This window comes from Silurus aristotelis (assembly GCF_946808225.1).
Source record: "Silurus aristotelis genome assembly, chromosome: 11".
NCBI lineage: Eukaryota > Metazoa > Chordata > Actinopteri > Siluriformes > Siluridae > Silurus > Silurus aristotelis.
In genome coordinates this window covers 21755241-21772409 of record NC_139584.1, presented here as the reverse complement: position 1 = coordinate 21772409, position 17169 = coordinate 21755241, and the positions used below count along the sequence as shown (strand labels likewise).

At 36.5% G+C, this 17169-nt stretch overlaps 1 protein-coding gene across 10 annotated transcripts in view; it reads right to left on the bottom strand.

Moving 5' to 3' along the window:
* Positions 1 to 17169, bottom strand: part of LOC310733293 (ERC protein 2) — a 223756-nt gene that overhangs the window by 72153 nt on the left and 134434 nt on the right. For all 10 annotated transcript variants that reach the window (XM_083554436.1, XM_083554438.1, XM_083554440.1 and 7 more), the window contains one exon: positions 3030 to 3177. In XM_083554436.1, the coding sequence (XP_083410562.1) occupies positions 3030 to 3177 (148 nt within the window). The remainder of the gene's footprint in view (positions 1 to 3029; positions 3178 to 17169) is intronic.

Genomic DNA, 17169 nt, shown 5'->3' with positions numbered 1-17169 from the left:
TGTGATGTGTTCCTAGAGTAGAATTCTTTTCAACCATGTGCATATTTGCTCTTGATTGGACTATAATCTGGTTTTATCTGGGCCTTGTTGTGAAATTGTTTTGATGGGGCAAATTCCTATTACCATATGTAGCGTATTACCATTACAGTAGCGTAATATTAGCATATAAAACATTTCTGTTTGCAAACCCGTTTTATAAACAGGCAAGCAGCGTTTAAACTATTGTATGTAAGTTACATCACATTTGAACTTAATTATCTCTTGGTCACCTTACATTGAGTGCAAAAATTAAGCTAAACAATAGGCTTGATCAATAAATAAATCAAATAAATGTACAGTATTAATGTCCAGTCACTCTCAACAAACACACCTTTCACACCTGTCAAAGCTTGCAAAGTCAGACAAGTGTATATTAATAAAGTTTATTTTACATTTACTTATTTATTTTACATAAAACTAAATTGGATTAGATTCATGTGATACATAGAACCCGGACGGTTCATGTAGCAACAGTGCAATATAAAAGACTCCCGTTTATTGTTTCATACCTGCGTTTATATTTTATAGTGTTACTGCTGACAGAGAGAAAAAAACCCTCTAACAGAGGGAAGATGCTCTTACAAAACATCTGCATTTTTTGCCTATTAAAGACATGTTCTAATGCTTAAAGTGGTCTACACTAAGAAAACTCAATCTGTTAATGACAGAAACTTTGCATACTCATGGAGGTACGATTTGCATTACATAAATCAATTGACTTAACTGTTTAAGCAGGATTATTCTTTGCCTGAATATTTATATACATTTTGACCTACTGGCAGAATCATATTATGAATCACTGTTTTACTCTGTAATCTTATTTGAAGATAATTCCTTAAACAGTGAGTTTATACATAGTGCCTGGCTTATATAGGTATATGTTAATGTACTGAATATATAATATTTTAATATTATTCTCTTTTTTTTTTTTTTTTTTTTTTTTTTTTAGTAATACAAGATATAACTGATAACCATAACTGATGCATAAACAATGATACAATACAGATAGTTCACTTTATTTCTATGGTTTAGACAGACAGCAAATTATCAATTACTTAAAGTGCCTTCCGAATTCTAATGTATGGCCCTTTCACAAACAGGCCTTAGTAGTGCAAAAAAAGAATACAAAAAAATATTAAATAAAACCATAATTTTTTTTCCTGTTCTGTCTCCATAAAGATGCAGTTCTACCTCTGCCATGTTAATCTATATTCTTTGTTAGTCTCAGGACATGCCAGAACGTGATTGAGAAACAGTTTAGGGAAGAGAAATCAATATACTTATAAAAAATCTGTCACAAATTATTGGCAACATATAGCGCATCTACTAATAATTATATATAAATAAATCAAGGTTTAGCTATGCAGGTATGTTAAAAACGATGTATCACGTTCCAACGACAACTTTTACAGTATACCGATGCACAGATGCGAACCGCTGAATCTTACCGTTCCTTATATACATATCCATTATACAGTGAAAAAAATAAGTATTTGAACACCCTGCTATTTTGCAAGTTCTCCCACTTAGAAATCATGGAGGGGTCTGAAATTGTCATCGTAGGTGCATGTCCACTGTGAGAGACATAATCTAAAAAAAAAATCCAGAAATCACAATGTATGATTTTTTAACTATTTATTTGTATGATACAGCTGCAAATAAGTATTTGAACACATGTCTATCAGCTAGAATTCTGACCCTCAAAGACCTTTAGATTATTTCTCTCACAGTGGAAATGCACCTACGATGACAATTTCAGACCCCTCCATGATTTCTAAGTGGGAGAATTTGCAAAATAGCAGGGTGTTCAAATACTTATTTTCCTCACTGTATATAAATTTGCAAATAAACCATTTATAACTCTGTTTCTAAACTTTTGCTATGTTAAGATAAGGATTGGGCGGAAATTGTTATTAAACAGAACAGTCTAGTTAAACCTCATACAGTAATGATGGAATATGATTTGCACTGTCCTTAAGCACCAAAAAAATATGAAAAAAGCATGTGTAGAAATTAAAAGGACATGGGGGGATACGATACAAATCATCTGTGTGTTCACTATTTAATACAAAAATTGTCTATTTGACTTATTAGGTGGCACTGATGTTATATTTTCTATTGCATCTGTTTAGAGTTTCTGAGCCATGAGAAAAACAGGCAAAAGCATGTGTTTAACCTACAAAGAAAATTCTTCCTCTTTTCCCAGAATTCTGTCTGAATCAGCCTTGTTAGCGATGGCCACTAGCAATGCTACTGATGTGGTCTGTTGTGACCTACATGATTGATTACAACTTATTAAACCTATATGAGTCAAGTAATCAACGAACAAGTCATAGCCTAAACACTAAGGCTGACTTAATAACAATGGAGTGTAATTAAACTTCCTATAAATCTGGAGAAGGTACTGCAAAACATCAAGCATTCATTTGGAAGTGCTATAAAAAAAAGTACTAATGGCAATAAAAAGCTGAGCGTATGAGAGTGAGGATGATGGTTCACTGGTTTTTCAGTGAACGGGTGAAATTACGAGTGATACACCAAATATCTCAAATTCCACACTCCCCATATTTGATAGGTCAAAAGTCCATTTAAGGAATAGGATGTAGCACATACAATGCATTTAATGCAGAAATTCTGAAACATGGAAACATAGGTGTATGTGGATATATCAATTTATGTAATATATTCACTTATACCATGTGCTGTCTGAGCACTTAATTCTGATTGGGTGGATGGAACACAGATTTGAGAGATTAGACTATTTACATTATATATATTATATATATCATATATATAATATAAGTATATACCGTAGGCTAGTAGGTATAAAGTAATATAGTAGGATAGAATTAAAGATGAATACAGTAAAAAATTTCCTCATTTCCTTTTTATTTTTATAGGATTTTTCTTTATGTAATCTTTGGTTTTTTTTTTTGTTTTGTTTTTTTAAGGTGTTTCCAGAACACACAACTGATCTGATCAACTTTTACCTGTTGTTTGAGCTGGTACATGAGCCTGTCCTTTTCTCTTTTCAAGGCCATCACCTCCTCTTGACTTGTCTTCATTTTGGGAGCAGAAAGTTCTAGTAGGGCGATGTTTGCATCCTTTTCACTGATGGCTGCCAACAGAGCTTGTTGCCTGGTGGGAAATTGAGGATAAGAGTGGTTACAACCTACGGTAAGTCATTACATTAACAAAGAACAGATACAAACACACAATACAGTAAGTTGCGCACACATGTACACACACAGCCTCGCAGCAGGGGAGAGTATCCAGCCAGCAGGTGCGCTAAGATTGTTAGCATACCGATGAACCGCAGTATCCACAACCCCCTGCTCCCTTCCCGTCATCACAGGGATTTTTGTCTAATGGCTGAGTGTTTGCCTGAGGTCAGACAGTGAATTGTCACCAATCTCCGCTTTGTCATTATACCTTACAGACTAACTCATCTGTTTCGCTTTGATACACACATACATACACACCTACGTTTTATGCTCCGGAAATGAGCTCAAGACTGGTCTAATCATGACTCAGATACAGTGACTACATTGAAAACTACTATACAGCATGTGTTGCACTGCCTTCAAGCATTACTATTGAGAGCTCATTGTTCCATTACATGGTGAGTATAATAATATAAAAAATTTTTTTAAAATAATTGCACATGAGCTTTTTGTTTGTTTGATTGTTTGATTGTTTTTGGTAACATGAACTCTTTCTATGACCTGAAAATACTAAAAACAATTAATAAAATGAATTTTTTTTTAAATGTATTTTTTTTATGGTTTGCTTATCAGCTCCCGAGCCAGATGTTTTGTGGAAGCTTCTGGCAAGCTTTCTATCATCTCTTAAATGTGACCAGGCAGCGTAACCAGGCTTCATAACAATGCTTTTCCTAAATAAAAAACCTGTAATTTTTACTTGACATGTATTAGCCACTTCCCGTAGGCTCACTACCTGCAGGAGGGACCGTAAGGGACGGTGCTGTGAGAATTGGGCAGCAGTCGAAGGCGGGGGCCTGCTTAGACTGCTGCCCCCGCGACCTGAATTACGGATAAGCGGGAGAAAATGAATGAATGAATGAATGTATTAGCCATGTAATATGTTTATCATGTTTACTTTTTTTTACATTTGTTATATTCCTGAAAGACCAGAAAAGTTTAGGATCTACTATATAAATTTGGTTCACTTGAAGTGCTTTTGATTTCGCTTAAGCAGCATTTCATTATAATGCCTGGACGATTTTCATTTAACATGAAGAATGGTCATTTAAGAATGAACAATAAATGTACAATTCCAGAATGCAATAATTTGCAAATCTAATAAACCATTTTTTAATTCACAATAGATCATAGAAAACATATCAAAGATATAAACTAAGAAAATGTACCATTTTAAAGAAAAAAAGAAGGTAGATTTTCAATTTGACATCCCTAACATGTCTCAAAAAAGTTCAGGCAAGTAAACAAAAGGCTGGAAATGTAAGTTCTACTAAAAGCTGAAGTAACATTTTGTAATGAATTTCGTTAGTTAGCAAATTAGCAGAGGTTCACAAATCTGCAAAATAAAACTGCATCAACAAATTGTGGAATAAAATCAGTATAATGTTCCTTAAACTGCAAGACTTTGCAAATTTGCAATCTTATCATCTACAATAAAAAAATCATCAAAACATTCCAAGAATCTGAACAAATCTCTGTGGGCAAGGGACAAGGCTGAAAATTAATATTGCATGTTAAAGCTCTATCATGCAAAGAAGAAGCCATATGCCACAGCGGATCATCCGTCTCCCTACTACTCTGTCCTCTACATCTGCCTCTTTCACACCAACTACCTGCATGTCTTCCCTCACCACATCCATGAACCTCCTCCTTGGCCTTCCTCTTTTCCTCCTTCCAGGTGGCTCCATCCTCAGCATTCTCCTACCGATATACCCATGTCCCTCCTCTGCTCTGCTACCTCCAGCTCCACCTTCTGTCTTTTAGTCAAAGGAAGCCATAGGTGAACATGATCCAGAAATCTGTGAATCTAAACCAAAGCTCATTTAACACGTACTGAGGCGGAGTGGAAAGTGGACAGACAAATAAAAACATCAGCTTGCACTTCTAAAAATGCACCATCAATACAGAAAGGTACATACAGGTTTTAGAGCAGCATGTGCCTTAATCTGACAATGTCATTTTCCTGGAAGGCCTTGCATATTTTATCAATACTAAACTGCATACTGCATCTATTACAATAATCTGGTTTCATAGTTCGGGTGTTGAAATGCAAACCAGACCTTTTAACAACTGAAAACTTTTGGTGCATTTAAACAAAAAAGACCCAGGACTGTTAAGCAGGTAGAATTCTGTATCAGACATAAATGGGACAGCATTCCTCACCAATATGCCAGCAACTGGTCTCCTCAGTTCCCAGACATACAGTATCTTACAAAAGTGAGTACACGCCTTACATTTCAGCAACCCTTTCAGTGTATCTTCTTAAGGGACAATGCTATCAAAACAAAACTTATATATTTTAGAGCCGTCAATGTGCAGCTTGTCAAGTCACTATTGTCAAAATAGCTGATAACAAAAGTAAATACACCCTAAGTGAACATGTCAAAACTGTGTCCAAACTGTCAATATTTCTAACTAGCATTTAGTATATAGACTGTTGCTATATATATATATATATATATATATATATATATATATATATATATATATATATATATATATATATATATATATATATATATATATATATATATATATATATAACGCTAGAAATGTTATATTAGAATTATTTAATTGCAACAATTAATTCTGTGATCTGAATTAAATATAATTTCATATGAATTCAACTATTTATCTAATTAAATACAAGGAATAGCTCAGAAAACCAAGAGCACTTTATAAGCTCTAAAATCGTATTGCATAACGATTCTGTACACCTAATTAAGATACAGCATGCATCTGGATTCTTCCTCTTCATCTTCCTCTTCTTTCTAAATAATGCATTCTAGGATGGCTAACTGCTGATATGAATTAAAAACCATAACTGTTTAGTAAATAAACAAATGCCCCGAAATGTTGAACGATCGATTTCCATTCATTTTCCAACACCTCTGGTGTTATTTCTCCTATGTTTTGCTAAAAGTAATTCAATTTCTTCTCTTATTATACACACAGTCTCTCATACACACCCCCCAGAAAAAAAGGTGGGAACTATTTTGGCATGTGCTGTGCAGTGCCTTAAAAAAGAAAAAAGACACCGCAAAAGAAAATGAGCATATCGTAACTGCTCCCCTGAGCCGGATTACGCTATGCTCATGTTGTTACGCTGTTAACGTATACCAGAGACATAGTCTTTGCCAGCAGAGGCCTGGGTTGGAAAAGGGGGCTTGTATACATTACTGTTTCATGGAAAAGTCTAAATACAGGTGACTGGTGATCCAAGGCTTTTTTTCTTTCTGCTCTTATGCAGCGTATATGGGCATGGAATGTAGTTCTATAAGTCATAAATTCATAAACAACGTCATTGTGAGAGTCAGCAAATGGTGTTCCATGACAACACAGGATGTTGAAGGCATCTAACAAAAGAAGATAAGTGAAGGTGCAGTCTAGTGTAGTAAAGGGCAAATAAGGTAGAATCTTAATTAGTCTTATTGTGCAAACAAAAGTAATTTTGGCAAAATGACTTAAAAACAGAATCTTAAACAAAAAAAAAATGTGTAAAACAAACATTTTGTAGAAATTATAAACCTCATTTTAACCGTTATATCATTTCATATCATATCATATACAAATATCATATTATTTATACACAAAAAAATATCCTATTCAACCATTTAACCCATGTTTGATTTAACATTAACATTGATTTATATGAAAAAACAATATACTAAAATGTAATAATAATTTACCGGAAACTAAATGCCGGTAATTTTTTACAGTTATGAATTGAGTTTCATTCTCTGGAGCATGCTAAATACACAAATCAGCCATATCATAAAAAAAAAAACACTGACCGGTGATTATGACTGAATGCAAGACAGCACAAAGCAATAGTTTTTTTGTTTTTGTTCTGCTCTCTTGACCATCCAGCTTTCCACTGTCTGCTCCCTGGACAATCAATTGGACTACATAAGCCTCTAGCAGACTACACAGAGAAAGTTTAGAGACTGCTCTGTTTTTGTTTTCATAGAGACATGGCTCAGTGACAAGAGTTCTGGACACTGCAATTGAGCTCAACAGTTTGTCACTGACAGAAACGCAGCTTTGTGCAGTGGAAACCTGGCCAGTCTCTATTCCCCAAAGCTCTTGAGCACACTGACTGGCACATGTTCTGGGAGGTTGCAACTGATGCTACCTGTAACTCCACCAACTTGGAGGAATACATAGCATCAGTGACCAGCTACATCAGCAAGGGCATCAATGACACCAAGGCCAATTACAACTACATGCTATATACAAACGCTATGGATGAATGCAAAGCATTATTTGAGACCGTGCCTTCAGAGCAAGTGGCAAAGAAGTGAGGGCAATTGAAAAGATGAAGCTCATATAACATCACAGTATCCACAGCCACTTTAAGATCACTGGTGAGACATTTGGTATAATCTGGTGAACTGGTCAAATAATAAATATGCATTGATGATGTTTCTTGTATCTTTATCTTTAATCAGCTGAAATTTTTTTTTTAAATAAAATGTACAAAAAATGAAGCTTAACCTTGAGGATGACTGGCAAGCAAAATAGCAACTTGGGAATCACCTTAGATTTTGCCATGATGTCAGCCATGCTTTAGTAAAAGCAAGGCATCTTCCAGTTGTGTGATTAATATAGCGAAGTCTGGCACTAGCCACTGTGTGAAAGTAGGAAAGAGGCCAATAAGCTCCTGCCTGATAATGATGAGAGATGTATTCCTCCAGAAACAAAGGCAGTATTTTGATTAGCTGGTCTATAGCCATACCCCAAATTCAGCAATGCAACCATTATTTCTCAACATTGATTGTGCTAATCGCACTACCTGTTGGAAAGACAGGCCTAAATTGATGCAGGGGTTTTAAATCACAATTAATTGGAATAGGTATGCGGCCAAAAACTAATGCAGTTTTGTGGTCTACATTAATCTGCTACGAGTCAAAAGGTGGCTTCATTTTTCAGCAAAAGAAAATAAAACATTGTTGTTGATGTACAAGGTGACTGCTTTCTGAGTACAGATGTTTTATTTGCTATTTTTATCAGGGTCAATCAGTAAGAGACATTTTACTAAGTCTTTTTTGGCATTTCTTTTATTTCTTTCTTTTTTTTTTTTTTTTTTTCCGAAAAACCCTTGAACTTATAAAATGTTACATGATGCTTATTGCTTTTTAGAGTGGCAGTGCATTTACAATAATAGAAGCAGAATGTAGTTTAAATATTTTTGTTTTCATCAGTATGTCAGCTCTGTACTGATTGGATGGTTAAAGCAAATCACATATTTACAAAGCATTTTAGAGCACACAACAAATTGAATCTTAAGACAGATAATAGCAGAAACCAAGAATCTGGGCACAGGCTTGCAGAAATTAGACAGTTGGTCTTTTCCTAATATTTAACTGTCCAGTTTCAGATTTTATTCATTCTAAAGTTTGATGGGAACATCAGCTCAAGCTTGAATTTTTTCATTGTGCTGCTACATAAAATATGTCTTTCCTGTATCATGCTTTGTGTCACGCACTCACTGATGTCAAATAACAGATGGTCATTGGCATTAAGGGTTTAGGATGGGGTCAAATAGTCTTTCGGGCCTCATGAAGAATTGAAGGCAGCAAGTGCCATCTGGGCTAAGAAATGGAGACATGGATGAGGAAGGAAGGAAAGGACATAGGGTGATTTACGGTTCCGGGCAGCACTAAATCTTAGCAGTCCATTTCACATTGCTATTCCACCCATCAGGCTTGGAAAATAGATGTTTACAATGTGCTATGACTTTTTACTTTGCATTATTTCACCAGTAGCAGGAAAATAATTAATTAATTTATATATATATATATATATATATATATATATATATATATATATATATATATATATATATATATATATATATATATATATATGCTGATCTTTTATCTCCCGCGGTTCATATGTTGTGTCTCCCTCATGACCCTTTGACCATCACCATCTCACAACCTGATGAACTTCTTAAACAGCCTACAAATTATCCCATTTTCACACAAAGAATAACGTACAATGTGCAAACGTATTTTGACTCGCTGATTTAAAACAATCAAAATGACCACAAACAGAAAGGTAATAATTTTAAATGAAAATCTCTGTCTATGCATGTTTTTGTCAAACATAGGTTCTTACAAAAATAGTAATCCACACATATAATAAAAATATATTTGAATAACATTTACAGTAATTAGTTATATTGTATGTGATAACAATAAAAAAAAACTATAATGTTAGGGATGTAAGTTTTAATAACGTATTTTTGTAGAAAAAATTAAATAATGTACATGATTCACACTTTTGGGCCAAAACGAAAGTAGATTTTAAAACATAAGCCAGAAAGATCAAGCATGTACTACAGTAATCTCTGACACCCAGAAAGAGATTCTACATCAAGTCCCTTCTTGTATCTACCAGAATGCACCCAAGTAACTCCACCCTAAAGCCCCTGAAGAAACTTCCTTTTACATGGGAACTGTCATGTGTAACACCCTAATTTGCCAGATGGTATCTGTGATTCTTTCAGAGTTCATTACAGCCAAATCCCCTGTGTTGATGCTGTCAGACCGCGCTTTGTACTGAGCCTTTGGTGGTTTTTGGTGCTTAGTTCATCAGTTATCACACTAGGGTGATAATGTCAAGTGAACTAGGGGTTGATGTCACTGTGTTCTAATCCCACAAGCCCTCAGTGTAAGTATCTGGCAGGAGATGAGGCTACTGGATTGAAACTACTGGACAACCTCCAGACAACCTTCAGCTGGTCTCTGGACAAGATCAAACCAATCAAGTGCTCGGCTCAGGCTCCTGTGAAAACCAGTTAAACCTTCGCCTGGCAGCCTGCTGTCTGTGAATCCACCTAACCGCAATGTGACATGCAAATGCAAAGCTAGTTTGGAGTAAAAAGTGTGACATGTGGCTCCTACTACATTTTCCCAGGCTTCACAGGATAATTAGGATTATATTAGTGACAGACATTTTAATGCTGACAGAAAGTGAGAAAAAGAAAGAGTGCAACTGAATCACTAAAAGTGTTCCATCATGGTAGGAAGGGCTAGACGTGAGATTAAGTGTATGCAACTGTATGAAAAATAGTGCCACTTCCCAATACTTTCCAGTGCAGAGACTGCTCACACTTAGCTTTGCATTCCACACTGACAGACAAGTTAAAGGAACCCAGGCCTTCATGGGCGAGAGGGCTGGGACTCCCTCCTGTAAACAGTGTGCTGAGTAATGCCCGTTACCTCACGCACACATACACACATGCACACATTCCCTGGCCTGTGTCTACTGTGGTAGAATCAAGTCAGGCAGAATCAGAGACACGTCTAAAGCCTGCTCTCTGATCCCCCTTCAATAGTGCAAGAGTGATGGTAACATAAAACAAATTCTCTCAAGTGCACTTCCCACAACCTCAAGGCCTTCTCCATTTACTGTACCATCCAGAGAACACATATGTAGACATCTACTCCCGAGCTCTCACTTCATGCACCCTAAAGTTTCAGGAATGAGTAGCCCAAATGTTTCAGTTAAGATTATAAACAGCTTCCTCTGTGGCAAAATGTGGTTAAGGTGGGGAAAAGGTTTACATACTGGTTTATTTACTCTAGCCAGAACATACACCAATTGTCCACTACATTAAAACAATTGGCAGGTTATGTGAAAAAAAATTAAAATTTAGTTAAATGCCACCTGTAACAGGGTGAGATATACAAGTTGTCCCCGATGGTTCAATCGATCTTACAATGGCGATAGAGATGCAACAGAATTGTAAAAATATTTAAAAACATTGGGTCAATACCAGGATGTACACATCTGCCTTGTAAGATGCTTTACTCTGACCAGCGGTCGATAGATTTTAGTTGTCTGTTTTAGAGCGTGTATTTTTTTTCTGTGTTTTTGGTGTTTCAAAGACCAATTTTTTTTTTGCCCGCTGCCACATACATATATACTGTATAGCTTATACAGCACAGTAATGTAAATTGCTCTGTTTTGCTAAATTATGTGCTGTACTTTGTTAATAATCTAACAAATTACAGAACATTATTTTGCAAAACAGAGTAATTTACATACTATCCCATACTGATTACCATTCTTTAAGCTTAATGGATACGCTAGGCCATGTCCCGACAATATTTTCAAGTTACGATAGGGTAATCAAAACACATTTCTATCGTAAGTCGGGTACTACCTATATTTAGAAGAAAGCAAACTGTCAGATGTCAAAAGTTGCAATATTACAAGCAGGATAAATGGACAAGTGCAAGAATCTGAGAGACTCTGAAAACTAGACAACTGGCTAAACAACTGGGTCAGAGCATCTCCAAAACAGTAGGTCCTGTAAGATATTCCTGGTATGCAGTTATTAGTGCCTAACAAAACTATACTAACCAAGGACAAAGTGTGGGGAGTGAAGGCTACTCTGTCTGGTCTGATTCCACACAGGGGCTTCTGTAGTACAAAATGCCAAAACAGGTAACTCTCTGATAGAGTAATTGGCTGAACAGAAAGGGCATTGCAGCTTACTGCATATTCTAGCTGCATAGCTGCCCCTTTTGGCTGACCACTGTCCACTACCACAAAACACCTACAATCGGCATGTGAGCATCAAAACCGGAAACTGGAGCAATAGTAGAAAGTGTCCACTCTGTTAAATAACTTTTTTATTACACCATGTGGACAGCCAGGTGTGCTGTGGGTCCTGGCATTCATGTGGATTTTACTTTTGACACATACCAGCTATCTAAACACATCTAAAAGCCACACCTCACAACTTACAATGACTTGTTCCAAAGAAATGCCACACACCATCAGCCATTAAAAAATAGCACACTGACACAAGATAAACACATGATTACCATGTATGGACCAAGATCAGACTAAGTGACTGGACTGGAATAAGATTTCCAATAAAACCGTTTAAAAATACACATCACTCAACAATTCACATAAAATGAATATCAAAGTGAATAAAGATAAGAAAACATGAGAACTTTGCTTACTTAGGCCTTTGATCTGCTAATCCATTACTGACCCAAACTGACAGAGCTCCAAAGAAAAGTACCAAATTACCTCCCCATGGCCTTTGACCCAGTGGAGTGATGTTTTTTGCTTATTTTTCTTTTTGTGCATTGGTCCTTTTCACCTGTTCTCACAGCTACTGCTGTAGATAAAAAGATTGGGGAACTTCCCTATACTGTACTTCGAATGCTCAGTGGTCCATCTCAAAATTATTATCACACATATGATGATACTTCTACTGATCAATCAACAGGCCAACGATACAAATTGGTAGGCAAACACAAACATAAAATTATGGTTGAGCAGGTAGAAAACAACATGAACAGAGCTAGCAAGAACATGAATGATAAAACAAAATAAATAAAAAATATCAGAAAACATGAAGCATATGTAATAAACAGTTTGTTTTGGTAATTGGCTGTAAACTAAACAATTTATTTTGCAATGACCGAAACAAATATATATAATATGCAAGAATAAGTAATTGTGCTAAGAGTGGACACATGCGTTGTGATGCCACAAATGGGCCAAGTGAAGAGAAGCTGGCATTGTTTCAGGTCAATGGCCCAGGCTCTTTGGGGACAGGGTGCTGCAAGCAGGTTTGGCAGGCCATGCTGTTGAATTAGCTGGTTGTGGGTGGAGGCCATGCTGCTGCCCCCTAGAATGAGCAAATTGTAGGTGACGGCCATGCCACTGGCCCCTGCCAGGTAGGTTGTCAGAGAAGGTTGTGCTATTTCCTGCTAACATGGACAAGCCATGGGAGTAGGCTGCACCATCAATCTCTAGTATGGGCAAGTCATGGGTGGCTGCCTTGTTGACCTCTGACTGGGGCTTGGCTAGGAGAGTTGTCTTGTCAACCTCTGGCTGGGGCTTGGCTTGGAGAGGTGCCTTGGCAACCTCTCTGCCTATTGACCCCAATCAGGAACATGACATGGAAGACACTCTTGTTGACCTTGTGCTGAGTTGTAGTAGGTGCCTGTGAATGTCAGAAATGTATGACTTGGAGGAAGGACCCAAATGCAGGATGGCAAGAGTACTCTCAGAGGCAAGCAAACCGGTGAGATAATCTGGCAGGGAGTAAATGCCTTAGTTGTTAGAGTGGCGCAGGAAAAACGGCAAAGATCCTAAAACCATAAGATTCAGTCACAATATAGCTTCTCTCACCTAAAACCTTCCTGAGCAGGTCAACCAGTGGCGGGCAGTCAGGGCCAGCAAAGACTTCTCTGCTGGCCTAAACACTATCAGAAGCAGTGACCTACATTTACAACATAAATTCTAAGATTTAAGGGAAACTGTTACAGCCAAGTTCGACTGGCAAAACACTTCTGTAGCGTGCTGCACACTTTAATATATTAAAGTTAATATTTTTTATGCCTACAAACAATGAGACATTGATTTGGTCTCGGAAACATTTAAAAATCCATTTTCAAGAAAAGCTAGACATTGTGAAAAGCTAGCTAGCTTGTCTCAGCCTAGGAAACAGTTTGTTCGCCACTTCCAGACCAGTGAATACGAGCGGTACCTCTGAAGAGCGGTGCAAATTATAAGTATGCATCTCTGGTGAGTATGTTGTATTTTATTTACATTTTTATGTTTTTGTCATGTCATTATACAAATATTGATTCTGAACTGCACAGTTGCGGTTGTAGTGTAAAGGTTTAGAGCTTGCTTTAGTAAAATGGTATTCACCCTCCATATGTGAAATGCCTCTCTCTTTAAAAAGTCACATGTTGCACATGTTGAGTTTTTGTATAGTATTGATGATTTCTATAATTTTGATGTGATAGTGGTGGTATTAAGAGGTGGATTAAGTCGGGTAAGTCATCACTGAAGGCCCAGGTACTGAGGTCAACAAAACCTGCGTGTTTAATGTTCTTTTCACATTGGATAATTTAAAGAGAGCAAAAACATGTTATTGAGACTTCTCAGGCATGGCATTCACCAGACTCACAATAAAATTGGCATTGCATAAAGAAATCTTCAGACTGGTAAAAGACATAATAAAGAGGTTAAAAAAAAAAAAAAAAAAAGATCCACTGAGGGAAACTGTCAGAGTTGAGCTAAGGCATGAAGATAACTCTGTCCTTAGCAGCTGCCCCCATTATTTTACAGTGGTCTGTTAGCTATAATGCACCTGATAGCTGAGGTATATGCAAGTGCAGGATAAGAATGTTTATTATAATAAACAGGCAAACGATCGAAAATGGAAGGCAAACACAAATATTTAACAGGTTATGGTTGGGTGATTAGCAAACAGTGTGAACAGGGCTAAGCAAGGATGTGAACAAGAAGCAAAATAAGATCATGAAACCAGGAAACATGATATATGAATATATCTGTATATAAAGGCAGGGGTATACATACAGATCATTAAACGTTCAACATCATCTATTAATGTCTAAGGCCTCTAAACTTTGTTTTGAAGCATAAAAAATTACCACACTACACTTTATAAACCTGAACAATGTTTATCTATATGTGAAACAACAAATTAGTAGTTCTTTAGCATAAGGATGGGTACAGACAAGATTACTGTGTTCAAAACTAATGTGTTTAGTCATGCCTTTTTATTTAGTGAGAAAAACAGGCATATGGTAATGACAGGTTGAACAAACAATTGCAAACATGTACATGGGATGGGAAAACCCTGATGAAAGAAATGTTGTGTGTGTGCGTGTTCTTGTGTTAACATTTGCTTGTGTGTGTGTCTGTCCGATCAGCCATCCTGTGATAATGGAATCCCTGCTTTGTGATAAAAAAATGACATAACTGCCACAGGTGCAGAATGTGTCTGTGTGTGTGTGTGTGTGTGTGTGTGTGTGTGTGTGTGTGTGTGTGTGTGTGTGTGTGTGTGTGTGTGTGTATGGCCTTGATCTTGTGCTACTGCCTTGGTAAACACACTCTTGACTCAGTCTGCCTTGTAATTACAGCAGCAAGAGGAGAACATCATTTAGTCAGGGAAGGAAGTCTATATACACACACACACACACACACACACACACACACACACACACACACACACACATTTATGGACACTCATATACATTATACTGTCCCCTGACACACACTTCAACTTGAAAGCAATTTATTTCACAATCCTCTTACGGATTTTTACCTCAGGCCAGGTTCTATAGCTAACTTTGACAGTCCTCTCTTTCTCTTTCCCTCTCTCTGTCTTTATCTCTCTCTTTTTTCTCTCTGCCACTCTCTTATTTTTTTATCAGTTTCTGCTTTCTCATTCCTCAATCATTATAAAGAAAAAGAATTTCATTAAAACAAGCAAAATCAAATCCCTATATGCTGACAGAGGCATAGATTTGCCTTATGATAAGAAACAGAACTGGCTACTGGGGAGTGTTTTAATCCAGTAAATACTTGATAAATTCTGAATAGTTTAGTAGTACCTTCCTGCACACTATACTGTATATGTAGGTTTGTTTGCAAGAGAGCTAGATAAAATAATGACTCCTATTTTTGTTTATAAATGTGACCAAAAGCATTCAGCATTCACACTAAGAAGAGATTTGACAGGCATGTTTACACATAGAGAGCAGACTGCTTCCTTCGTTCTGCAACATTTCACCAAAAATGTAACTACCCAATATACATAAGTACTCAGACACAGGGCATTTCATGAATAGTCTTTTTGAATAGAAATGGAAAGATAGCACTTTGATCATTCAGATTAGTTAGCAATGCCAGCTTTAGTTTTAATGATGGTATATCATATATTTTAAGCCTACAAGGTTGCATCATGCTTTGACAAAAAGATGTAGAAGTCTATGAGTTGGTATCAAAATGTCAAGACTAATGGTTCTAACAGGTACTATTCTGCCTACAAGGACACCAAGTGAGAACAAAGAGCAAATGTGAAATTCTGCATGAAACTGGTCAAATCTGTCACAGAGACGTTTGACATGACATACATTTGACATATGCGATGCTTCAATGAGTTGTTTGAGGTGTTTTAAATCGCACTTAAATTATGTGGAAGAACATCACTGGAAGAAGATGAGAGATTAAGAAGACAAGCTTAACCCCTGAAAATTACGAAACCATTAGGCAACATGTGCATGATGATCATCAGAGTGCCATGCAAGGAGACTATTTTGAAGTTGACAATGTCTAAACGTAGATAAATAAAGTTCTTTCTTGTAAACAGAGCTAGTCTCAAATCTTTCTAATACCAGTTCATAGATCAAAGCTTTCAGATACACAATAGGGGAAGAAAAAGAAGAGATGTGAAACAGCCTCCTATTACCATTATGTTTGTATGTGGACATTACAAGACACTTGCAATAGCTTAGTTAAAGTGTAGCTAAAAGTAACACAAAACATTGAGCAACATCAAAGAAATAGTCAACAAGGCCATCAACGTATGACCTTTAGGTCTGGGAATCCATTTCTTACTGGCAGTGCTCTAAAAAACCAAACTAGACTCCATGTCCTATTGATATTTTCAAACTGATTTGTAGCAAAGCTTTCAATACTTCACCTTCTGGAATATCCTCAACCAGAAAAGTTCAATTAGAAATGATATAGCCATGTTCTCAAGAGAGATATAAGCTCTCAGGACTCAAGAATGTTTAATTCATGTTGCTGAAATGCAAGTGTGAGTTTGCCAAAAATAAGACAGCCATACAATTGAAGCAATCTGTCCCTGTTTTGCATAACTCATGAGAATAATGGGCAAGGCTTATTGCCTAGATGATGCCTTGCATCATTACCTTGAGAAAACATGCTTCAGGGGTCCTACTAGTAACTGCAAAGTAAACAACTTTTAGAGACATGTTTGTCTAATATGCAAAGTTGAAAAAAAAAAAAAATTTATGTGGCTGCTGATGTATGGAATTGTAATCAGTGTGTGTAAAAGTCAAATGCATCTATTTAGGTTTGTCAAAAG